This window comes from Anser brachyrhynchus, assembly GCF_964034855.1.
Source record: "Anser brachyrhynchus genome assembly, chromosome: 7".
In the NCBI taxonomy this organism is placed as follows: domain Eukaryota; kingdom Metazoa; phylum Chordata; class Aves; order Anseriformes; family Anatidae; genus Anser; species Anser brachyrhynchus.
This window is the reverse complement of record NC_137701.1, coordinates 11,640,358-11,665,568: the sequence shown is the minus strand read 5'-3', so window position 1 is coordinate 11,665,568 and position 25,211 is coordinate 11,640,358. Positions and strand designations below refer to the sequence as shown.

General features: G+C 41.8%; 1 protein-coding gene across 17 annotated transcripts in view; it reads right to left on the bottom strand.

The window, feature by feature from the left end:
* The window catches only part of TRPM8 (transient receptor potential cation channel subfamily M member 8), a gene marked incomplete at its 5' end in the record, with an annotated part of 141,129 nt that overhangs the window by 28,947 nt on the left and 86,971 nt on the right, over positions 1 to 25,211 (bottom strand). For 10 of the 17 annotated variants that reach the window (XM_080600185.1, XM_080600173.1, XM_080600171.1 and 7 more), the window contains 9 exons: positions 96 to 198; positions 2,341 to 2,538; positions 4,950 to 5,017; positions 6,080 to 6,254; positions 7,453 to 7,625; positions 7,972 to 8,149; positions 11,568 to 11,724; positions 14,511 to 14,584; positions 16,158 to 16,262. In XM_080600185.1, coding sequence (XP_080456311.1) covers positions 96 to 198; positions 2,341 to 2,538; positions 4,950 to 5,017; positions 6,080 to 6,254; positions 7,453 to 7,625; positions 7,972 to 8,149; positions 11,568 to 11,724; positions 14,511 to 14,584; positions 16,158 to 16,262 — 1,231 coding nt within the window. Of the gene's footprint in view, positions 1 to 95; positions 199 to 2,340; positions 2,539 to 4,949; positions 5,018 to 6,079; positions 6,255 to 7,452; positions 7,626 to 7,971; positions 8,150 to 11,567; positions 11,725 to 14,510; positions 14,585 to 16,157; positions 16,275 to 19,958; positions 20,243 to 21,060; positions 21,406 to 25,211 lie in introns of those variants that run through there. The other 7 variants (XM_080600182.1, XM_080600184.1, XR_013953723.1 and 4 more) reach the window with 6 other exon arrangements.

Here is a 25,211-nt window from a genome sequence, read left to right as displayed (position 1 = left end):
TATTCAAAATCCCAGAATAACCCACCCTTGTCCATCTATTTAACACACACACCAAAAAAAAAAAAAAAAAAAAACAGAACAGAACAACGACTTGCCTTTGTAGAGAGCAAAAGAAATGGCATTGCTCACAATTTCATCTCCAGCTTCTTCTATTTTGATAACTGTCAGTAAATGAGGGTTCTCAAGGACTTCTTTGATCTACAAAAAGGAGAACCATTCCAAAGCACTCTAGACTGTTTAGCAGTTGATCTCCTAGAGCATCTTGAACAGAAGTTTCCCATTCACATTGTAGCAATCATCAGTCCTATTTTCAAATCCAGTTAAAATTTATACAAGTCCAGAAAGAAGCAGATGAGATTTAAAGTCACCAAGACTAATTATCCTCTGAATATACAGCAAGTAACTGTGATTCCTCCCTATGCAGATCGTTACAACCAAAAAGATATAATCTCAGAAATTAGAAACCACTCAAAGAAAAACAGATTGTGACAGTCCACGTTTCAACGAATGTCTAGCAGTTTATTATAAACCAGTGCTTCTACCTCCTTGTGCTTTGTCAAAACCAGATAATTTTTCACATAACTAAGCTTTCATTCTAGCATACAGAAAACAAATAATCTTAGCCATTTGTAAATGAAGGAGAAGGCCCTGTCCAAGACATCTGAGCAGGAACTGAAGGTGACTCATCTGTGAAAGATGCCTTCAGCAGCTCCTCGCTCTCCAGTGCAGGTCTTTCTGGAAACCAGAGGCTTGTGATCTGTTCAGAGGGCAGCTCTTTCTCTTCAGCTTGGGATGCCACAGCCCCCACGCTCAAAGTACAAGTTCAGATTTATTTTCTGCAGGCCTGTCTGTCTCTGCAAAAGACCACATCCTACTTTTTCCTGTAAGCTTGTTAATACACAGTCGGAAGAAGGTACCTCTGGAGATCTAGTCCAACCCTGCTGCTCAAAACTGGGCAAAGCACAGCAAGTTGCCCAGCAAAACTTGTAGGATGTCCCATGGACTCGCTCTGCCAAGCTCTCACTGAGTTTTGACTCAGGATTTATCAGAAAAAATAGCTCCTTAAACTTCAATACCAGAAACTTTATTTGGTTCATATCCAAGGAAATACATGTGGAAATACGAGTGTCTGAATTCTCCTCCAGGGTCTGCAAACAACTTGTAATGCTACATTCATTAAAAATAAATAATAATAAGTTAAAGGGGGGAAGAAAAGCTGAGTGAAAGAGACTTAAATGTACAGGATGGAACATACCATTTTCCATCCCCCATTATGAACATGCAATCACTCTCCAATGCCAGCTCCCTGCTGTGAACATGGGTAGGAGATAATTAAGCAAGAGAGGAAAACAGAATCAGACCCCAGGATAAAGCATTGGGCTTTTAATTGAGAAAGTCAATTAGCTTAAGTTAATGTATTGTTCAATGGGCTGAAGTGTTGTTGGAACTAAGACTTCTGAAAAGTAACAGAGTAAGATTTTCTGGAGACCCATTTTTTCTGTCCCTGTCATGGAGGGCAGAATTATGTCTAAAAACAGGTCACTCTGGAGGGCAAGTAACTGGAGAGTTAAAACAGTTTCCTAAGTCAGGCCCAACCAACTCAAGACAGCAAATGCTCTCCTTAGTCCTCCAGTTTCCTCAGTCTCCAAAAAACCCCTAGGATCACAATGGTAACTAAATTCTGAGGACTCTGTGGTCAAAGACAGAAAGGAAAAAGATTTTGCTGGCGTATGTACAATGTTCTACCTTCAACTGCATCCCATGTACACAGTACTTATAAGTCCACAATCTATTTAGCAACAGTGTCCTACTCGAGATGATGCAGGGATGCTGCTGTGGTGAAATCCTGACCAACTAAGCCTCTAGAACTAAAGATCTTGTCCCTGGTCTGTAAGGGAAATCTGTCCAACCTGGTATCTTAAAGGATGCAGGAAGAAAGGCAAAAACTTGTTGAACTTGTTGAAATGGGAGAATCCTGGAGTAGAATTGCTACAATTTGAACACCCGCAGGGCAGCGGCGATACCTCTCTGCCTCTAAGCAATCCAGTAGGATCTAGCAGTGTGAGGGCTGATTCAACATACCCAATTTCACACCTTCTCAAAGCACACAAGGGAGTCAGGACACCAACCAGCACATCTGCCAAGAGACACATCCAGCAACCAGTGCTCCAGAGGAATCACAAGCACCCAGCAAGCAGACAACAACCTGGCTTTAGCAATCCTGTACCCAGAACTACACCCAAACACAAGCTGTCTTTCCCCAGACTAGCTGCTCCTGACCTCCCATTTACTTTCTACCCTTCTGCCATGTTCAGCCTCTCTACAATAGTATACACTTACCCATTTGATCCAGCTTTCAGTCTCCTCTTCTGAGAGCCTTGAAATGGTGCGAGGCATATACCTGAGCAAGCTCTCCTTGACACATGAAGAAGCCAAAGTGCCTTCTGCCTCCATCAAGCTAGCTATAACATCAGCGATCCGTCCAGAGCCTTCCACGACAACGCAGGGAATTTTACTCTTGATGGCCACATGGATAGACTAGGGAGCCAAAGAAGGAGAGATGATGTGCTGAAATGTGCTGAAGTAACGATGGAAGGACTGCTAGCCCTCCTGTTATAAAGACCATGACAAGAGATATCTATTTCATTTGCATCATTGCCACTGAGAACACCACCATAATACAAGCTTCCTGCCAGAAAACTGTACAAACGGAGCAAATGGAAGTTATGATCGACCACAGAGCATCTATTAGCTATCAGAAGAGACTCAGAGACAGTTTCACAAAGCAAAAAATCATTCTGGAACTGTCAAAACTATGAGCATGTTACTTACTCATTTCAATTGGACAACGGGTTCATGACAAAAGCAAGTCATTTTTTCTTGCCAGCTAGATCAAAGTGGTTTTCTTAAGAAGGGTCCAACTAAAGTGCATGTTTTATATCACAGGGAGTTTAAAACAGAAGCTTGAAACAGTTTTACCACTCCTCTGCTAAAGCAGATTCCTGTCATCAAACAGGCACAGAAGATGAGTAATAGGGAGTTTTTCTGGCCAACACCACCAGGAGTAAGGCATGGCAAGGACAGACACCCACACCATGGAACCTACTGTGTCACCTTGGGCTGATCAGTCTATTCCTTGTGAAGATAGGCTTAATAAATGATCAAGATCATTTATCAAGAGATAAATGATCAAGAAGGCAGACACAGATGTCTCAGTGTACTAGTAACATTGATAAATAACCCTTAACTGAACTATTATCCAGTAACTTTTCAGAGGAAGCTCTTTTCAGGAATTATGCATTTGATTTAACAAGGCTTTTATTCATACTGATTAGATAGCTGGTAAGTCTGTGTTATGTATCATTTCTCAATATTGGGTTTGTTGTCTCTCCATGCATGTAATCATAAGGCTTCTCAAGTAGCTATACTGCATGCTGTGTAGAAACAACTCCTTCAGTGATGACAAAATCCTGTCTTAAAAGCTGGCAATGTGGAACTAAAAGAAGATACCACTTTCAGCAAAGCTTCACTCTAAAACCTAAATGGATGCTTTTACCTCATCTTAGAACTTCATATTAGTACATTGAACTGTGCATCTGTATTCATCTACAGTCTACTTGTGGGCAAAGCTAGAATTAATCACGTGCATGAAACCAAAACACCAGAAAACACACAGAGAGGCTGGGGTAATGACATGAAATTTCACAGAGTGCTTTAGATTAATTGATTAATGTTAGCAAAAAAGAGATAACAGACACTGTGCTTAGAATTGTTAAAAACACATTCTCTGTCATCCTGACAGCAAATTAGTTTAATTAGCCTCAACATTAAAACTACAATTCTAGTCAGAACAGGTAGTATCAAGATCAGGTCTTCAAATTAGGCAATTATAAATATCACCTCTGCTTCAATTTTACTGCCACAAAAACTAACATACTCTTTCCATTGTACCCTACCTTCTTGCAAAACCCAGACCTTTTCTCAGCTCTTTCTCAAGGTTCTTCAACCCAGGCTATGTCAGCTCTTCTATTTGCTGCTAGTCAAAACCATCTCGTCCTCACTTGCTATTTGTTTCCTTTCCACACATCCTGATTTCACATCTTTTCACTCTTACCCTAGCCCCATGTTCCTTTGGTCTTTCGGTCTCATACTCCTCACTCGGGTCACTCATGTTCATTCCTGCAAGGGTGCAGTGGGAAGTACCAATCCTGTTATTTAACACTCAGTCAGATCTAGAAGTCATCTCTTCTTCCCCTCTTCCAGTGTGACTTAGACATCCTGTTTCAAGAAACTTCTTTTGGCTGGCTCCATTCTCCATTCTGTTCATCCTCTTCCTGCCTGTCTTCTATTTGAAGATGATGCCTAATCCCTCCCCTTCTATGGGATCAGAATCAGCAGAGCCTTCCTGCCTTGTTCAGCTGTCTATATTTAAACTATGTGTGGCCCACAGTTCTCAGGAGCAGATATCAAGTCAGCTCAAGCAAGCTCTGAACTGGAGAATCTCCAACACAAACTCACCTTCCTTGCATATTAGATGAAAGCACTAATCTCCACAAAGCAAGTGCAAGCTGAATTTTGCCAAACCAAAAAATTAGACAACCTCGTACAAAGAGGATCAAGAGCTACATGGCTGACAATGACTACTCTGATTGCTGATCAAATGAACTTGTTATAGAAGAACAAAGAGAACTGAACTGTTCCAGCCAAAAATTTTTCAGAATGTCAGCCTGTGGTAGAAACTTTGCATAGAAAATGTCAACTGAAACACACTTCGTATGCTTAAAAACAACTGCAAGCCAACATTCTTGCAAGTAAGCATTCTTTAGTGAATAATTGGACGGGATACTTTATCATGTTGCTCATGGAGTAACATCTAATCTCTCTTAAATATTAGATCAGTACCCCTAATGTCAAAAAGTGAAAGAAAGAAATGAAAGAAATAAACTTACTTTCAAAGTCTCTTTCCCTCCACCTTGGGCAAAACATACAATTGGAATCTTCCCACCGTAATTCGATTCTGTGGAACATGCCAAAAGAAAAAAGGAAAAAGTTTCAACCCATTACTGCAATTTGATCAATCCATTTCTTCTCAGTGTAATGATAGAGTTTCCAAGCTGCTCATTTTGATACTAGTTTACTGTTGATTTTGCTAAATTTATCTACAACTTTACTTTTTTTTTTTAAAAAAAAACAAACAAACACGAAAGCTCCATTTTGACTAGCAGTCTGACTAGGCTGGCATCAGACAGCCTTCTCCAATAGATACTTTCTTCCTCCTAACAATCATAATTTTTATTAGCTCCAATGTCCCCCAAACATTTGATTTTATTCTATTTACCTACTGCTTTGACTATTTTGAGTCTAGATACAAGGTCCTTATCAAAAGCTGAAGGTTCAGAACCGCTGACTCTTCACAGTTTCAATTGTAAAGGATAGCTAAGACTCCCATGACTCCAGCAGCTAGTGTTTAAGAGATATACCAAGTTTCATAATAATTCTGGATGCTTCATCATGACTAATAGCAAGTATGCTTCTAGCTGAGGTACACAGTTAAATATATATATATATGTGTGTGTATATATATACACACACACAAAAATGTTTAATTAAGAACTTCCTGTCAAGGCCTTTGTTTTTTTCTCTTCTTGGCAAAGGAGCCAAAAGATAAATGAGCAGGTTACAGATGGATCAATCTCCCTCACAAATGAATATTTTTGGAAAAGCCTAATTTCAGCTCCTGTGTACCTGTGCTTCAGCTGCCTGGAATTCAGTGCCAGGTGGGATATATGCAGAAGCCAAAGGTCAGCCTCCCACAGATAGCTCAGCAGAAACATTATTTGCTGTGTCCGTCAAAGGACTATTGTCACATGCAGAAAGGAAGATGAGAGGAGATTGCACTGAAGAAGCCTGGCTATTCCTGAAAGAGCATTCACGTAATGCAGACAACACAGCCCTTCCAGCCTAGCATTCAAGGGACGCTACTACTACTCTTCTGTTCCTGGAAAAAACATTGTCAATGAGCTCCAAAGCATGCAAGGTCTAAGGAGAAGGAGGTCTGCAACCTGACGTCCACACCTACCTGGGATAACCCGCTCCGAAATGTATTTTTCTAACTGAGTTCGTACTTTTGCTTCTATCGTTGGGTGCCCATGGGTGCCGTTGTCAACCAGTAAGAGATGGGTGTGATTATTATCCAGGCAATAGAGGGGGTCTCTCTTGAGATCGTCCATTATGTAATGGGCCAAGTAGTACCCCTAGAATCACAAGCACAGTGTTTAACAGAGATGCATGCACAAGCCTTCGAGGACAAGACAGTGACAGCCAAACCCTTAGCCACCAACAATTCCTCATTATTTAGGAGTCTGAATTTCCTGATTCAAGACACTGCTCACTGACAGCCCCACACACCGTGGGATAAACCCCATGAAAGAGCACAGTATAAATATTTGCAGAGAAAGTTTTTCTTTACAAGAGCAGCCTGATTTGAGACAATCCTCTCAGAACTGTACCTCAGCTAATGGAACAGAATGAAACCGTTTGTGACAGTTTAGTCCTTTCAGAAATCCTATTAAGCAATGCAGAAGGAAAGTATGCTTCCTTCAGCCACCAGAAACATTAAAACTGTGGAAAACTTACTTTCAACACCCCAAAACTTACTTTCAGCACCTCAGAGAACTGTACAAATATTGAGGTTGGAAGGAACCTCTTGAGATCATCTAGTCCAAGCCTCAAATCTCCTCAGAGCCCTCAGCTAATTAAAACTGTTTTTCCTTACCTAACTGGATAGATTTTAGACAAGCTTTGTAACAGCTGGCAGACACAAGATAAGGGGAGTTATGCCAGTGTGTCTGACTGATGGGATGACAGTACCCTAACAGCAACAGCTGGCACAATGTATCTTAGTACATGGGAATCCCCACTGTGGACTACTGCCGTGTAAGGATTTCACAGCAGCTAGAGTAACTGTGGAAGAGGTTATTCCCTAACCCTCTGCCATATGTGAAATTAGAGCAGCTGAACATCCACACAGGTATGCTATGCGTACAGCTGAAATCCCTCGCTTCTTCCCCCACCAGGCCTGACGTGTGACCACCTTAAACACTTGAGTTCCCTCCTGCTCTGGGAAGAGCATGTGGTAGTGCATCTCACTGCTACGTATGCTGAGGAAAAGCTGGCCCCAGACTGAATTGTTCAGGACACACAAAGTCAGGCTAAGCAGACAGATGTGTTTCCACACAAAAACTGCACTGGAAAAAAAAAGTCTGGCAAGCTCTGCTTTACCAGAACATACGAGCAGAAGAGCTCTTGACTGACTCAAGTCAGTCACTACATGTCCGATAGCATCAGCCTAGATATCGTTCTTGCTGAAAGCACCACTTGGTTAGAGACAATCTGTACAATTTACAGCAGAGCCTTGTCTTCGTTTCCCCACTGACTGAACAAGTTTCTTACGTCGTTATCACCATTGCGAATCAGGCTTTCTCGGTTGGAAATCATGCCCCAGGCGGCTATGCCGATAGCCACCACATTCTCCTCCGAGCTCCGACTGATGGTGTTGTCTCTGACCACTTCCCCGATGTACTTCATCAGCCCGTAATGTGTGCCTCCTGTGAAAATCCAGGCTCCTGGGGATAACACGGGGGATAACCTGGGAAAATGCAGCGGAATACCCACTCTCATAACACCCACCCTTTAAAATACCACAACCCAACTCCCTCTCAAGACCTTACCTTAAAGGAAACATTTATTCTTCAGTTAAACACAAAAGATACGGTACACAATTTACATTATCACAGGCATCCTGATGGCTAGTTCTCAACCCTGTTACTTACAAACTGTTAGGCAACATTTGTCCCAAGTGCATCAGCCAAGCAGAAACAAACTGAATGCACTGCTTCCCTTCTGACCCTTTGAGGTGCTTCCTCCCCGACAATGTAATAAAATAACATAGACCCATTTGCAGGTCTTTACCTTTGGACTGGGCAATGTAGATCAGCCTGCTGAATATCTTGCGCATCCGGGGCTTGAGTGCAAAGTTCTTTGCACCTCCAGTGACAGAGATGACAAGGTTAGGGGTTTTCAGGTGCCAATGCTGTGTCATGAGATCATAGAGTGTTTCAGAGTCTGTGTCACACGACAAACGGATGTACTTTGGAGAGAAAAATATAAGAGAAACAAATAACAAGAGATAAATAGTGTTAGCTGGGAACAGACCAGGAATTTTATCTTCTTCTCTAGTCTACACTCTCATTCCAGTAGCTGGCAGACAGAGGCTGAAGTGATGAAGAATTGGAGCTTAAGTATTCATTTCTTCCTCTAAAGTATCTTTATATTCCCACTACAAGCAGGCACCATTGCTAGGACTTCCAAGGTACTTTTGTCTCTTGACAGCTCAGTGACCAGGTCTAGAGATAAGGCACAGTCTTAAAGCGGAACATTGAGTGGTAATTTCAGACCCGCAGCACAGTAAGGAACGTGACTGCAAGCCTTACAATCTCCAGCTCCACCTTTTCTGGGTTCAGTCCCAAAACTTCAACCTGTCAGGAGTTTGCAACTCAAACAGAGTTGCAGTGCTGAAACTGCACTACCACCTTCTGCCACATACAACTTTAACTGGGCAGAAGATGAACTGTGTAGTCCACGAAATATGATTTTTGCCACTACTACTAAAAGTCCACAGTCTTTGTACTGAACTGAGAGTGCAGATTCTCAGAATCTATTTGTCCTCAGCTGATTATAGATGTGATAGCAGTGCTACTAGCTGAAGGCAAGAGCATTGATCATGGGATTCAACAGGATGAACCATAGGAAGTTTGCAATATAAAGATTTTAACTTTAACAAAGCTATGTATAGCTTTGTTTATGGATTAATGGTAGTATTCTTGTAAGTGAACAATAATAATTAGAATTGTATTTTGAGTACACTGTGAAAGTCTTAATTTGACAAACTAGAAATTCTAGACTCCATATATATGGTGTTCCTATCATAACATATATATATATAACACATCATGAAAACTTTATCAAATTTGTAATAAATCTTGAACACTCAATGATGATGCTATAAAGAACATAAGATAGATAATCTGTCCTCAGATAGACCTACCATCTTTCCTTTTACATAAAAGCTCTGGGGCTTTTTTTGATTGTTTTCTCTGCTAAAAAAATAAAAAATAAAAAAAATCAAAAATAAAATATTGAGAGGCAGTTAACTTAAACTGAAGAACATACTAATTAGTTCTAGGAAGGGTTCCCAGGGCTAGTTATTGCATCTGGCTCAGAACAGCACATCACAGAGAAAGCCTAGAAGGCTCAAGGTGCTACACGAGAGTTAATGGAATCTCACAGCATCTACTCTAAGGAAAATCAAATGCATGGAGAATTGGGTGTTCTGCAGGAGAGGGGAAGCTGCCAGAAACAACCGCTCCACAGAGCTGCTAAACCATCTCCAATGCAAACCTTGTTAGCTCTATAGTTAGAAGAAATTTCTCCTGTACAAGGCTCTGTACTAATAACACAAAATCCTTTATGTCTTTATGAATACAGCTTTGTTTCATCAGCAGATAAAGGTTTCCGGCTGAATAACTTGTTTTCATTTATATAAAGCAATGACAAAAAAAAAACACAACAGGTACTAAAGCTGACCTGCCCACGCAGTTCATCTTGTTCTCTCGTATCTCATCACAATGTGTAATCGTAAACACACCTCAGCTTTATTCCATGCACCACCAACTATTCATCTGGCACTTCCCACCTCTAGAGTCCTTGCTGAGGCTATACTCAGTCAGGTGAATGCCTCGGGTTAGCCACTTGCTTTCTCCAAGATGCAACAGTGCCATCTGCCTGGTACACCCAACTAGTGCACTCCAACTATTCCCGCTCACACTCAGCCACTCCTCAAACACAGGCAATGAAGTTTCCCAAGAGCTGAATTCAGAAAGGTATTCGAGTGCAGCACTTTTCAGATTGGAGGCTACCAGAACATTACATACAGAAACAACAAGGTTCTTGGATGCTGCAGGTTCTGAGCAAAACTGCAGAAGTAACTGAGCTCAAGTAGGACTTGCTAAACGCAGAGGTTTTATCGATCTGTTCAAGCCTAACATTTCTGCCAAAACACTCATGTGTCCTAGGAAGTGTGACACAGAATAAAACATCTTTTCACTCACTGAAAACAGTCTTTGATTACCTTGGATTTGAAGGGAGGGGCTGCAAGGTGAGGAGGAAAAGGGAGAGGGGAGGAGGAGGAAAAACAATAAAGCCTCTGAAGTTCCACTGATATCTTATATTTCCTATGAATTTACCCTCACTGTAGGTTCTCCACCCCAGGGAATACTCAGACTTCAACTGGGCAGGGGCCTGAGACCTGCTACACAACTGGGTGTGCTTTGAGCAGGAGTTTTTACTAGAAAAAATCAGAAAGAGTTCTGAACAAAGTTACTCTATTATTCTACGTGCAGCACAAAAGGCCTCATTCCAACATCCCAAAGCACCTTTCAGAGTGTCCAGTACAGGGCATAAGATAGGAATGTATGTAAAGAAAAGCTGTAACTCCACAGACTGCGCACATAGAACAGTTAGGGAGGAAGGCAATATACATGAGTGACCAGCAAGCTCTGTTGGCAGGTGCTGAATGACATTGTACACAATTTTAAAGCCATTATAAAGCATCAATAATGATTTTGTGGAGTATCAAGCAGGCATGTGCAACTTCTGTACTGAAGAGCACCGGTCCTCAGAAGAAAGGTCTTACATCCTTACGGATGTTAAAGCCCTATGGTTATCTCATGGATCCTGTTGCACCTTCAAAGGCAAAGCATGCTACACATGCTCCTGTCCCAAGAGTTACACTGGTGTACATCCTCACACCATTCTCTTTCTAAAGCATAGGTTAGTCCACACTGGAAAGGAGGAGGAAAACAATCAAGAAAACAATCTCGCCTTGGTGTTAAAGTCAGACAGTCAGGAACAACATATCTTTATTAGCAACCTGATTGTTCAAGCATTGGAACTTAGCATGTTGGGTTCACTACTGTAGATAGGTAAAAAGGTGCTGAGTTGTTCTTCAACACCATCACATTTCAGTATAGATGAGGACCACAAAATGCTACTGCGAATGGACATTGATACACTTGGGGTACAGAGTCCCAGTGACAGACATCACAGGTCTAGTTGAAATTATCTCCTCCAAACTCCAGGCCTTCAGAATTGTATTAATATGCAAATTACAATAAAACTAGGTACATGAAGAGAAGAAAAAAAACAAAGTAAATGAGCATCACCTTCATTTTTTTGCCACACTTGGAAAAAGATAACCTCTTTTAACCCCACCCACATCACCTGCCTATAAAAACTATTAACACAGAAGAAATTATTCTTTATTATAGTTATCATAGCTTGATATGTTGTCTCCTCTGTAGCCTAACTCTTTCCATTTCCATGAAAATAAAATATACTCCAGCTTCACCTTCTCTGCTTTTAGAAGCTTTTGCTGGCATCGGATTCAGGACTCCTAATATGGTGCACCCAACAGGGGCCTAACACATACCTTTAATATTATCACTTACCTTGCCTCTTTTTCCCATGTTTTCAAAGTGAATGTCCCCAAAGGCATCAGTGGGAAGTTCCTTAGTGTGCTTCTTATAATTCCATTTTTCATTGTTATTAATCTGAGTGCCCTCTATATGTTGATTTTCAGGGTATCCACACTTACACAAGTTGCCCCTAAAAGAAGAGTGAACAGGCACCAAACCCCAGTTATTGTTCTGAGTACAGAAAAGTAAGCCCTGAGTGCTTTCAGTAACTATTTTTATTAACAAGAGACAGAAAATTTTCACAATTTACAACACCTTCAAAACTCCTCCTCTACCAGGACATTTCCAAGAAGTATTGTTCTGCAACAAACCTGGAGCTTGTGAAACACAGTGTAACTACAGTAGCAGTCCCAAATGAAAAGTCTGGGAGCAGGGTTGTACAAATAAAACAAACCAAGCAGCAGGAGGAGTTGTGGCACCAGTCGTGCATGGGACTCAACTAATTTGCTACATGACAAATTAGCATGTAAAATGAGCCATGATTATCTGAGACCAACACCTAATCAAAGAATGGTTTGGGTTGGAAGACACCTTAAAGACCACCTAGATCCAGCCACCTGCCGTGGGCAGGGCCCCACTCAAGCAGAGCAGGCCCCATCCAGCCTGGCCTTGGGCACTGCCAGGGATGGGGCACCCACAGCTCCTCGGGACAGCCTGGGACAGGGCCTCACCGCCCTCACGGTGAAGAATAATCACACTTCCTCCTCCTACAATCTGCTTCTGTCCTTACTTGTGCCAGGAAACAAAGTGGAATACATCTCAGGAATCAGTCCATGCTGGCACGTGAGCTGACATCTTAGGATAGGTCTTACCTATATGACCTCTGTCATCACCACAATCCTAGTTAGATCACCAGCAGCTTAATTTGAAACTCCTAACAAAGTACAGAAATGAAGCAGAATTTGGCATCAGAGAACAACAGATGTGACCTCATCAGATGCAAACCTAAAGGATACAAATAGTTTATTTTCATTTTTGTGCTCTTAACCAGGTATGAAGAGGCCTTCTTGAATATAATCATTTTCCATGTAAACTCAGGGCCTGACTGAGCAGGGCTAATACATTTTCACATCAAGAGAGAATGGTTATCAGCTTCTACTCTTCCATATAGCAACCAATGATATGGCAACAAGGCAACTCAGAACCATCAAGGTGGACTACACGTCTCTCAGAGCAATGAAAAAAGGTTTGGGAGCACAGTTAACATTCTCCTTAGTCCTCCCAGTCAGAGGTAGGGTCCAGGTAGGCACAGATGAGTTGAAACAAGTCAATACCCAGCTACGTGGCTAGTACCACAGTCAAGGTTTCAGATTCGATGATCACAGTACCTCCTTCAAGAGGCCAGGATTGTTGGGAGATGAGATCCACCAGAGTAAGTGGGGCAAGACCATCTTTACCAACAAGCTGGGCAGACTTATTGATTCAGGTTTGAAGCCATCAGGCAGCTGGAAAACTACGAGATAATTGCTATCACAGAAACATGATGACTCTCACAACTGGAGTGCAGTGATGAATAGATATAAACTCTTCAGAAGAGATAGGCAAGGAGGGAGAGGCAGTGGACTTGCCCTCTCTGGAAAAGAAAAGATTGACTGCATGGAGCTGTTATTGAAAAATAGCAATGAATTAGAAGTCAAGCCAATGAAGGAAACCTTGTGGTAGGTGTTTACTACAGACTGCCTGATCAACAGGAGAATGTTGATGAATTGTTCTTCCTCCAGCTACAGGAAGCATCACACTGGCAGGCCCTGGTCCTGCTAGGCGACTTCAGCCAGCCTAACATCTGCTGGAAACATGGTACAGCAAGCAGTCTAGGAGACTCCTGGAGTGCGTTGAGGGTAACATCCTAGTCCAGGTGATAGAAAGCCTAACCAAAGGAGATGCATTACTGGACCTGCTGCTCACCAATGCAGAGGAACCTCCTGGAGCAGTCAGGACTGGAGGTAACGTGGGCTGCAGTGACTGTGCCCTAGTAGGATTTATGATCTTGAGGGATATAGGCTGGGCAAAAAGAATAGTCAGGACCCTAAACCTTAGGAAGGCAAACTTTCAGCTAAGAGATCAGTGGATGGGAAGCCCTGGGAAACTGCCCTCAGGCATGAAGAGCTGGGATATATTTAAAGATATTTTTTTTAGGACAAGAGAACTCTCAATTCCAACATGGAAGAAATTGGGTAAGGGACACAGGAGACCAGTATGACTGAATCAGAACATCTCAGTCAAATTAAAACACAAAATCAAAATGGAGGCAGGGACATACATCCTGGGAAGATAATAGGGATATGGCCCAGTAGTGGTCAAACACTGGAACAGCCTTCCTAGTGAGGTGGGTGCTGCCCCAGGGCTGTCAGTGTTCAGGAGGCATTTGGACACTGCCCTCAGTAACGTGCATTAGCTTTTGGTTAGCCCTGGAGTAGTCAGCCAGCTGGGCCTGATGGTCTTCGCAGGTCCCTTCCAACTGAACTATTCTATAAATATGAATCTATGAATACGAATCTTATAATGTTCATAATTAGTACAGTAGTAAACTTGTGAAGCCATATATATGGGTGGTGCTCAATCTTTTTTTTTTTTTTTTTTAAACTGATAGGAGTGTATGATCAAAAGCGTTTGTAGAGCACTGTCCTAGAGCTGGGAGAAGCACCCTTGGGTGTCTATCCTACCATCAGATTCCAGCTCTTTTGACCACAACTGAACAATATCTCAGATATATGCTAACAGATCAAACACTGACAATGAATATAGTTGTACAAGCAAGACTGAGGTGAGGTTGCACTGCTAGATTCAGACTCTTTACAAAAAACTAGCCAAGTCTGCTCCTTGGCCAGCCACTGCCATGCGGCCTAGCAGGAAGAAAACACCCTCAGCTCCCAGCTGCCCTGATGTCTGCAAAACAAGAGAAAAATATCTACTTACTCTGACTTGGTGTCCTTTGTAAAAAAGACACATTCTCTCTTCTTGAAGTTTTCTTGAATGAAGTTGACCAAATCCTTGAGGGGGAAAAAAAAATATTACTTCCAATAGCTCATGAAACAGCACAGACCTCAGTAACAGCATAGTCAGCTCAAGCACAAAGTGAAACTAGTGCAACTTTTCAAGTCTCCTTTCTCAACATGGATGGCTGGGAGAACATAGAAAGCACTGAGGGAAATTGACATGACACAAAAGACTACAAAAAATCACAAATGGGCATTCCAAAAAACAAACAAACAAAAAAACCCCATACACTAAAGAGGTAAAAAGTGGGGCTTCTTCTCATAAGAAATCCTGAACAGCAAAGCAGATTTGATACCCTAAGAGTTGCTAGAGAGCCTACCTGAATTTCAGAAGTTCTAATCCAAAAGACCCCCAAAGAAAACATCTTGCTTGTATCCAATAGCACAATACAGTCAGCTATAGGTTAGGGAGCATTTCTATTTGCATGCATTACCACCTTTCCAAACAACTTGAAGCACCTAAAACTGAAAATACTTTATAAACAGTGGTTAACTCTGGTCAAGATAGTGCTTAAATCACTGTAACCAACGCTGTTTTTCTGAAAAATAGACATTAATGTCCTCTTGGGTAGGGGCTATTTCAGTTCAACACAGAGAGACCCCAGTAGGAGACCTGAACTGAAGTCATGCTTTACGTGAGCTCAGTGCAACACAAAGTCTCTCCAGCTTGTTTAACCAGTACCTGTCACATTAACCTTTAAACTCCAGAAGTTCAGGGGAAGCTTTCAAACTTTTGAGCTACAAATTCTTTCCTAATCTGCCTTTGCAGGCCAGGAAGACAAAAGGAAAAAAAAAAAGTTTCTCACTTACAGACAAAGGCTTGAGGTTGGGTTTTTTTTGTTTGTTTTTAAAGCACAGCTTGGATTTGCAATCCAAGGTTTTGCTTGGGATCAAAAGCAAAGGAATATTCCATGATTCTATGAATACAGTTATAGCTTAGTTTACCAGTTTGACAGAATTCATAGTTAAACAGCAGTTAAGGAAAGTTCTTCCAAGTGGAAAAGCATTCTTTAAAATGAGTGTAATATCCAAAACAAAGGAAATGGAAAAGAACATAATTAGCAAGTGGTTCCCTCCACTTTTTTTTTTTTTCATTTTTGTGGTTTTTACAGGCTAAAGACATAAGAGCTAATCATTACAGCACTTTCAAGCCTAGCAGAAGCAAGAACACTGCCAGACTGTGATCAGCAAATGACTGAGGCTTGAAAGGGATTTTAATGTAATTATCTGTTGTCTGCCTTTGCCATCAAATGAAGAGGTGGAAGTTCCTCTCTATAGAGGCAGAGGATTTGTCTCAAACCAAAATGTGAAAAAGGATTTTAAACCAGAAATGACTAACAACAAACAATAAAAATTTATACAGATCAAAAGGAATACATACACCTTTAGACTTTCACCAAGTCAGCAAAGCACCATTACTGCCTGAAGGTTCACTTGGCTGTGAAAACTCCATGAAAGGAAAACTGACAAATCAGTCAAATTTCTCCTGACATGACCTATTTCGCAACCACTGTGTCCCACTCCCAAGACAGTACCCAAGCCTATCAAGGATGTACCTGATACTTACACTGTCATTGTATGACACGTCTATGCTGCGAGACATGCTGGAACAGAGAAGTCTGGAACTCTCAAAATTGCCATTTCTTCGGTGTCGCATGGTGCTTGTAGAAACCTGAAAGAGCATGGCAGAGGTGGAAAGGCTCACTACAATGGTCACTGCTTTCAACAGGTAAAATCAACAAGGACACTCAGCGCCCTGGGAAGGCGAAGGAAGACTTATTTAAATCCAGCAGAGAGATTTTAAAAGTGAACCGACTCCTCAAATGTGAAACTACCATTCAGAGAAGATCTTTTCTCCTATTTCATTCCACAAAAAGACTTTCCCCCTTCTTTCCCTACTTCAGAAAGAACTCCAAGTCAACATGCTTTGAGAAAGGAGTGTATGTGCTGCCCCGCACACCACTCAATTCACTGCAGTATCTTAGCTCTCTTTGTCTTCCCATCTCTGATGGGCATGCTGAGGATTTGGGCTACTGTTTCGATACAATGAGCAGCTCCTAGTTCAGCGTGTTTACAAACTAAATGGGATATTATTAAGACACAATTCAACCACAGAAAACTGACTGCAGTGTAAAAAGAAGTTGGTCTAGAAGCACACCAGAAGAGCAGATGCAGCACTGCAGCACCTGAACTCAGGTCCCTCGTGTCTCCATCCACTCCTTTAGCAATGATGCAACCTGAAGAGTAGGTCAAATTAAAGTTTATTGCATCTGAAAGTTAACGAGCCAGCCCTGGAGTCAAACACATGTCAGTCACCCTCTAGAGCAGACACCTGTACTGACTTCACTGTCTTTGAAGGAGGATCACTTCATTTGCACCATGTCCCAAAGCACAGAACAAATTTATTTTTATGCTAACAGCAAGTGCTTCAATTCCCTATACATTATTTGCAACAAAATATTGAAAAAGATCTGCCAAAAAGGAAGGTTGGCAGCCAGCTGTGGCAGTGAGCTCAAATTCCACTTGTTTCAATACTAATTTCTCTCCTGCCTTTTCTTCTCACTGTGTATACTGGGCTTGCCTCCCAGGTGCCATTGGCACCACATGGAGAACAGCAGCCTCCCAGACACAGGAACGCTCATTCTCCAGCTCTAATGAAGCAGTCCTGAGTGAGAATATATTATTTCTGAGGACCAAAAACTAACAAGTGAGAAATTATTTACTCACGGTGTTCGACAAAGTAGGACAGGCAAAAGCAGCTGGAAGCTGTAGTCGTAAATAGAGCATCTCCCAAAGCAAGAAAAAAGGTAAGTTTTCACAGAAACACGTCTATTTATACATCATAGTTAGTATATAAAAATACTCTGAAAACCATTTCCTGCTGAAGGGGAGCACAACTGACTCCTTCAGCGTTATTACTGTGTACGGGAGGCCACAGCAACTCCATCTGAACTCCTTGACCTAGCTGGGATCACAGTCTCTCTTCTTTTTCCCCGTGTTAAGAGTACGGCTTCAGCTTTTGAAGTTGTTTAAACTTCATTTATGCCACACTGATCTAGTGTCGTGTGAAAGCAGGATGCTTAAAAAGGTGCCTATATTCAGCTGAGACACAGTTTTCAATGTGACTGCTTAGAAGCAGCACCTATGGAGTGACAGAATTCACCAAAAAAGCCAGTGTTCACCATCTGGGTGTTACAAGGGGAAGAGCAATGCCAATCTCTCAAAGAATGGCCAAGAGCACAGCATTTCAAGCAGAGCCTGCATTGCTGTTCCATAAAGAGTGCGCCCTGTTTCAAATGCATGGCTCCTTGCAGAAAAAGAAGAAAGGAAGACTATGCATATACCCCCCCCAAAACACAAGTAGCAGGACAACCAGTTAAAAAAACTCATCTCAGGCCTCCCAAGTCAATGGTGAGCTAGCTTGCATGGCACACATGAATCTGCAGTACTGCAAATGATGAGGGCAGGTGAGAGGGTTTCCTCCAGCGAGGTTATCTGCTCAGGGACCATGCCAATTGGGAAACGGAGGGAAAAGGGACAAGCCAGACACAAAATATACAGACACACGGACCTGACAAAAAACACTTGGAGACGATGACAAGAAAGAAATCTCTCCAGGCACTCTAATTGGTGAGGTACCAAGAAACTGCAGGCAAACTGGGATTTTGCAACTGCTAAGGATGCAAAGCTGAGGTTTGGGAATTTGGGTGGGAAGGGTCAGCAGAACTGTGCCAGCTGGTGAGGGGAAGGCAACTGGGGAGGAACAAGGGAGAAATGGGCAGAAAAGGGTATAAAAGGAGCTGGTTGCATGCAAAACAGGGCTGGTTACCAGGCTGGCTTGGCTGACCACTGCAGTCTGTGCTGTCTTCCTAATCAACTCTTTCTAAAATATCTCTGTTCTGAACCGCATGCCTGCTACTGAGTGAGACTGGAGGGGGCCACGGCCCCTGCACCTGGTGCCAGCTGCTGGGGGTGCCAGTTTCTAAATCCTCCCCACAGTGGGTTTGTGTGGGGCACAGTGAATGTGCACCCACTTGCAAACTCCTGGCAGGATCAGCCCCTCGTTAGGGTGAACCTCAGGTCCAGGCTACAGAGGTGTGCTACAGAGCACTAGGAGGTTGCAAAGAGCATTCTAACTAATTCTGGTATCGACCAAGAATGTGATGACTGGGAGGGTATTGTCCCTAAAATTCACTAGATTGCTTAAAACAAAAGCAAGCATTCTCCACCACATCGCTCATTTAACTGAATGTCTGACAATTGCACTGGGAGACAAGTTCCAAGTAACCCAGTATACAATTCTCACCATTTCACATCATTGATTTTTGATGTAGAAAAATGTTTATAAAAGGCATGATTTGAGATAAAAGTTGTGCAAGAAGAAATATGTGTTGGTCTGGGTTTATGCAACATTTATTGGCTGAGTTTTACTTTACCTGTTGATTTGTTTAGTAAGTTAACACCAGAAAAGTGGCCATGGATATAACTGTACAGAGAAAAGATTAAATGGAAACAAGGGCATTAAGTTATTCATTCAAAACGCTAAAGAAATTCAAAGTTTGTCTCCCTGCATTTTTAAATAATTGATAAGACTGAATAGCCTGCAAACAAATTGAAAAAAGTTAGCAAGAGTGCAAAGGAACACTGAAAATTTTAGACTTATATTTCAATTCAAGTTTTGATACCACAATTTCAATTTCAAGTTTTTGATACCACAGTGCTTAGCAGATATTTGGGAGAGAAACTCATTAACTCCACAAGTGTTAGAAATAATAGCAGTTGTACACACTTTAATAGATGTGACAGCTGCAGTCTATGTAACAGGCAAATGCAATTCATTTTTGATCAGATTTCAAAACAATTAAATATATAGGAAGGCATTGTTTAGAGCACAGACCATTGCATTAAAACATAAGCTTTTTAAACTATCAAGTTTTTGAGAATACTAAACATCAGATAAAAACAAGAATAATCCTCTAAACTGTAAGACTAAGTATATGATTTCCATAGCACTTAGAGGAGCATATTCCAAGGAAATCTTCATCCTGGAAGAGTCTAACGGGGAAAAAAATAGAAGTCATAAACAATAACTTTTAATGAAGAGACTTGAATAAATAGGCTTTTAAAAATCTTGTCTGCAACTGAAAAACAAAACCAACTTCCACTTCCAGAAAGGTTTCAGATAAATCTAACCACTATTTACATAAACATAATTCTAGCAACTGGCTTTAAGTGTCAGCTTCTAAAAAGGAAAGGACAGTGCCAAACTTCAGAGGTAGAGCTACCTCAAACTCAGCGTATGAAAAGTATTTACTCCTAAGCACAGATAAAAACAAAGCCTAATCATGTACCAGCGTGGAGCACTTACCAAAGTCTCCAGAACATGCCCCAGCAATCCTACTGAAATCATTACCCAAAGAGGAAGGTTTTGATATAGTTCGGCTTGCAAAGCCCCACCTTTTTCAATCTGTGTCATGCTTTCCTTTTAAGGGAGGGCACAGTGGAAGAGAAAATGCACAGGAGCAAGCACCGGCAGGATTATTCACCAATTAATGATGGAGGAAGACATAATGGCAGCTGGACACGGGAAATAAATGACTGTTGCAGGTTATTTGCAGGAGGTGGAGAACAGCAAAGTTTCTGCTCCACCTGCTGCCAGTGTACTGTAGAATCTGATAACAATACTGCAGCTCATTTATCTAATCAGCAGCTCTATTAAAAAGCTAGAAATATAACAAAATGCTTATGGGAATAAAGAAATAGATTTTAATGTTTACAGTTCCAAAATGAACAGCCATGAATCTCTACGCTTTGGTAAAAGTAATTTCTATTGCCATGAAATTCACAGCACCTCCTTGGAGAGCCGCGTTGTTCCCAGCCCACTCCGCCTGTGGAAAGCAGAGTTATCCCGTGTGCTGCTGAATTACCTCGTACATCCCTCTAGTCAACCACTTTGGACAGATGTCACCCCGCGTCCAGCTCAACCACTCCCCACAACCCTATTTTACTTTGCACTGCCGTGGATGGGCAAGCAAAGGACAAACTGCATCCAGCCGTGGAGGACAGAAGTGGTAACACGTCAGGAACCCCAGAACCACAGGAGGAAAAGAACAAAAGCCATACTGCCCAAAAGGCCCAAGACAAAACCAGTCTGTGGTGTAATTACACAACCTGTAATTGTGTTGTGTTGAAAACGCAACCATAAAAGACAAGTAGAGGCTCAAGGTGCTAGCTCCTGGTAATCAGGAGTGTCACTAAGCCGTGCAAAGGCAGTCTGAATTATGATCCCAAATCATCCAGGTTCAAAAGCCCCCTGGTGTGTGCTGGGCTCCCTCCACGCACCCCATTCCAGGCTTTTCTCCTCTCTGAAACTGAGGGAATGATGCTCCCAGGAATCTGTTCCCAGCATGCAGTCAAAGTGGGCCCAGACATGTATGTGGATAACCACCAGAAAGTCTCAGCAAACGTACCTCTGTTGCTTTTGCAACAGGAGGAGTAAGGCGGCTCAGAAGCATTTTTGCCTCGTGTCACACCGTGCAGTGGCAGCATGAAGATGGTGGTGCCAAGCAGCATCAGCAAGAAAGGGAATGGATCTGGATTTCCCCGTCCTCAGAGCAATCTTTCCTTCTGTGACAGAGATAGCTTTACTTACCCTAAATCTCACATTACCTTGTCGTACACACATCTGCATTTGCAGAAGATTTCATTTAACTCACTCTGCAGTTTCTAACAGTGATATGCCTGTCCCTGCTAGACATACTGCACATTAGCAATTAATGGCTTACGAACAGGCAGCTACCATGCACTTCATTCCTCCATTTTCCTTCCCTCTTGGCTTGGTTATCCAGTTGGTTCAACTATGAAATAAGGAGCAAAAGGGCAGAAGGAGCTTAGACTCTAAATGTTGCTCATTTTAATCAGAAAATGATTACCATGCAGAACTTTAAGTCCTCACTAAAGGCAGCGCCTGTAAGCATTACATACACATTCCACTTCACCTGCTCTGTAAGAGCTGCTATCCCATGAAGCCTACCTTAAGCTGTAGTAAAAACTGGTAGAGTTCAAACCATTGGAGGCTATTACAGTTTGTATTTTATTTCCTGGGCTCTGCCAAACTGAAGGAAAAGGTTTCCTTTATTTAATTTCCTCACTCAACCTGTACCCAGCAATGTGGGATGCCATTTCACCATCCAGGAGGCAAATCTGCACTAGAACAGCACATTCCAGTGACTTTTTTTTTTTTTTTTTTTTTTTTAAAGTCAGGAGGGATTTTCAGTCTGCTTTTGCCATGTGTGTTCAGCCCAAAGACATAATCCATCCGTGATCTGCTACTTTTCAGGAACATAAGAAAACATATCAAAGACTTGCAGCTAATGCTCAGAGGTAGCTAAAACACTTCTGTTCACAGGAACAGAGTTTTCAGAGGCAGACATTAGCAATGTGGTCACACACCAAAACTACTGAAGCGCTGAACATGAATCTTTACCTGGGGTTCATACCTGCAGTCAGCACCCTAGCCACATAAAAGGGGCCCTCAAACATTCTTTTAAAAAAGCAACTGCAGAATTCTGCCTGGTCCTGGGCATAGCAAAAATGGACTTTGGGAGCGCTTTGTGTCTCTCAAATGTAGCAAATCCACCTGTACTTCTAGTGAGGGAGTTTGCACCCCAAGCTAAGTCAGAAATGATCTCTGAACATGTTAGGAGTTTTTTAATCTCTCTAGGAAAAGATGATCAATAGTTTCCAAAGACAAGAACTCCTCCATTAGCACTAATTCACACTTTCCAGCACATCTGCATTCTTGATTTAAGAATACATATCTAAGATGTAATTGCTATCATTTGTATTCCAAACCTACACCAAATACACTAATATTTCCTGTATTCCAGCAAAATCAGGTCTCTACTTCCACTGGAGAAATTTCAGTGAGAATTTGCCAAACGCCACAGAACTTGCTGTCTTTCCTAATTCACAGAGCATTCCAAGGAGTATTTTGAGTTTATATTTTATAATATTTATATATTTTCATACTTATATTATAATTTAATATATATTTTTATATTATATATATATATATATTATAATATTTATATATTTTGAGTTTATTTTGAGTCCAGTTTGGGACCAAAGCCAGGTTAGTATTTCTGAACAATAGAAACGGTGCTAATAAGGATTCTTCTTCAGATCACGTCCAAAGAGCTATGTTTCTGTGATCAATGAAGTAAAAATCCTCAGGATCAGCACCTGGATATTACCAGTGCCACTATCTATGCAGGTATCAAAATACAGGAAGCACTTGTATTACTAAGAAATGGAAAGCAACGTAGGTATAAAAATATTTTCCATTGCACCAATAGCCAATAAGAGACTGTAAGGAAGAAAGATGCTTCTGCACACAAATGAACATTATGATCCTTTAAAAAAATACAAAATAAAATAAAAAGCATAAAGCAAAGAGCAGATTTAAGTCAAATGGTGCCTGAAGAGCTACAGCGATTTCTGAACCCTGCAGTCTCTGCTCTGCAGAAAGGCAGATGCTATGAGATCAGTAGCTGGCAGTAAATCACCTTCCAACCCGGGACCGATGAGAGCTTATAACTAGCTTTTTATTGCTGAAGGCAGAATTGACAGCGCACCTGTGAAGTTGACCAGTATATTCATTCTCTTGTAATGTCTTTTTTTGTTGTGTTTAACTCAGTTATTCTCACCTCACCACACTGAGTGATTTTTTTTAGTGCCAAATAAATAGACTGTCATGGGCTGACAGCATTAAAATTACCAACTATTGGCTGTGAAATCCGTATTAGGATCAAAGTTCTTTTGGCTGAGCTTTGAGCCACATGCTACTAGCTCTGTTTAAAGACAATGTCTTACTGAAGGTAGGTTTATGGAGTTTCACAGTATAGCCACCATGCTACGGCATTCAATGGCTGTAAATACTCTGAGGTCATCTGTTCCCACCCAAAACTCATGGTAGAGTCCAAGCAAACGCATAGATGGGCTTTGCAGCACTATCCAAGCATGATGGATCAAATGGGCAAAAAAGTAAAATATTTAATCTGTTGAGTGTCATCGCCATCCTTTCCTCAACAAAATTCTCCCCACTGATCACCAGAGAGAACAAGATGCCAAATACTATTATGGAACAGCCAGGGTACTTAGTAATTACAGAAACAAAAGTAAAGTGTTACATGGAGATTCACAAAAAAACAAACACAAAGACACACCAACTATTTCTATTACTGAAATCCCTTTGGATTTATTTTGCTTTGGCTACAGTCTACTAACAGTCTTGGGGAAACGTTTCTACAGATGCAGTTTCACACAGGAGCTCATTTGCTGTGCATGACTTGCCCTCTGCACCCCCTGGCCCACTGCATCCTGCCCACTTTTATGGCTTCCTATAATGACCCACTTCTTCCCTTTTCATCCAAACTGCAGAAATTCACCTTGGGCAGGAATAACAGCTTGTATGACTCTTTACCCTGTTATGTTGTGATTTCGGAGGAGGAGACAGTCTGATCCATTCTCCCCTGGGGAAAACAAATCTGTTTCATCCTGTCTCCAGCTCAGCTCAACTGTATTTCTGAAGTGTTACAAGAGAGGGAGAGGAAAGCAATTAAAATTGTTTAATGTGAACTACGAGATAGGACATTAGCACTTCTCCCCAAAAGCACCTTGAACATAGTTGGCATGAACTACACAACAAACCTGTGAAGAAATAAGAATAATTGCCTGTCATTTCAATCCCATCCCCACTGTCTCTCCCATCAGTGGCTAAGGAGAACATCGGAAGATGCTGCAGGGAGGGCAAATCAATATTATAGCAGCAAGGAACCCACAAATGCACTGAAATAAAGTAAGCTCTTCAGGTTAAGTAAAAGGACAAGGATAGACTTATACACACACACACACACTTTTTGTGACAAAGAAGTCGGAGATCTGACTCCTACTTCTGTACGTGTGGATCACATCTCTCTTGGTCACCAATGCAACATAAAAGCTACAGACCTTAAACTTCTGAGTATGAAGTCAAAATAAGGGGTCTGGAAATGAGACACCTCTGAGCTAACACAGCTGTCCCAGCAGGGACACAGCAGGTTGGGAAGAAGGACTTGTTGAAGCATTTACAAGAAGACCACAGCAGAAATTTGGCAGGAAAATGCAAAGATCTGAGGACTTAAAGCTTGGAAGAACGCTACAGAGCAAACCCTAAAAAGGAGGAGTGAAACAATTACACAGAGAGCACTCAGGACAAGTCTGCACCCCTGGCCAAAAGACAGATGGCTAACACCTCCTCTAGATACTTGGGCATCCACTTCAGGGCTACACAGTGCTGTAGATTCTGTGGCAGGGATTCAGAGCGTGTGCAAACAGCTCCAGGACTATCACACACAGGCCTGTACGTTTCTTCTGTTTTTATCACTATTTCTGGGGAGAGCAGGGAGAAGGAAGAAGGCAGCACTTTGCTTTCAGCTGAGTCCCTTCCCCATCCTCTTCCAGCTCAAGGGCTATGCCTTGATCATGCCTACATAAGGACAAAACGTTGCAGGTGTGGGGTCTGATGAAGAAAAGAAGAATCACAGGCTGAGCATCAAGTTAGGCACCAGCTCCATCAGTG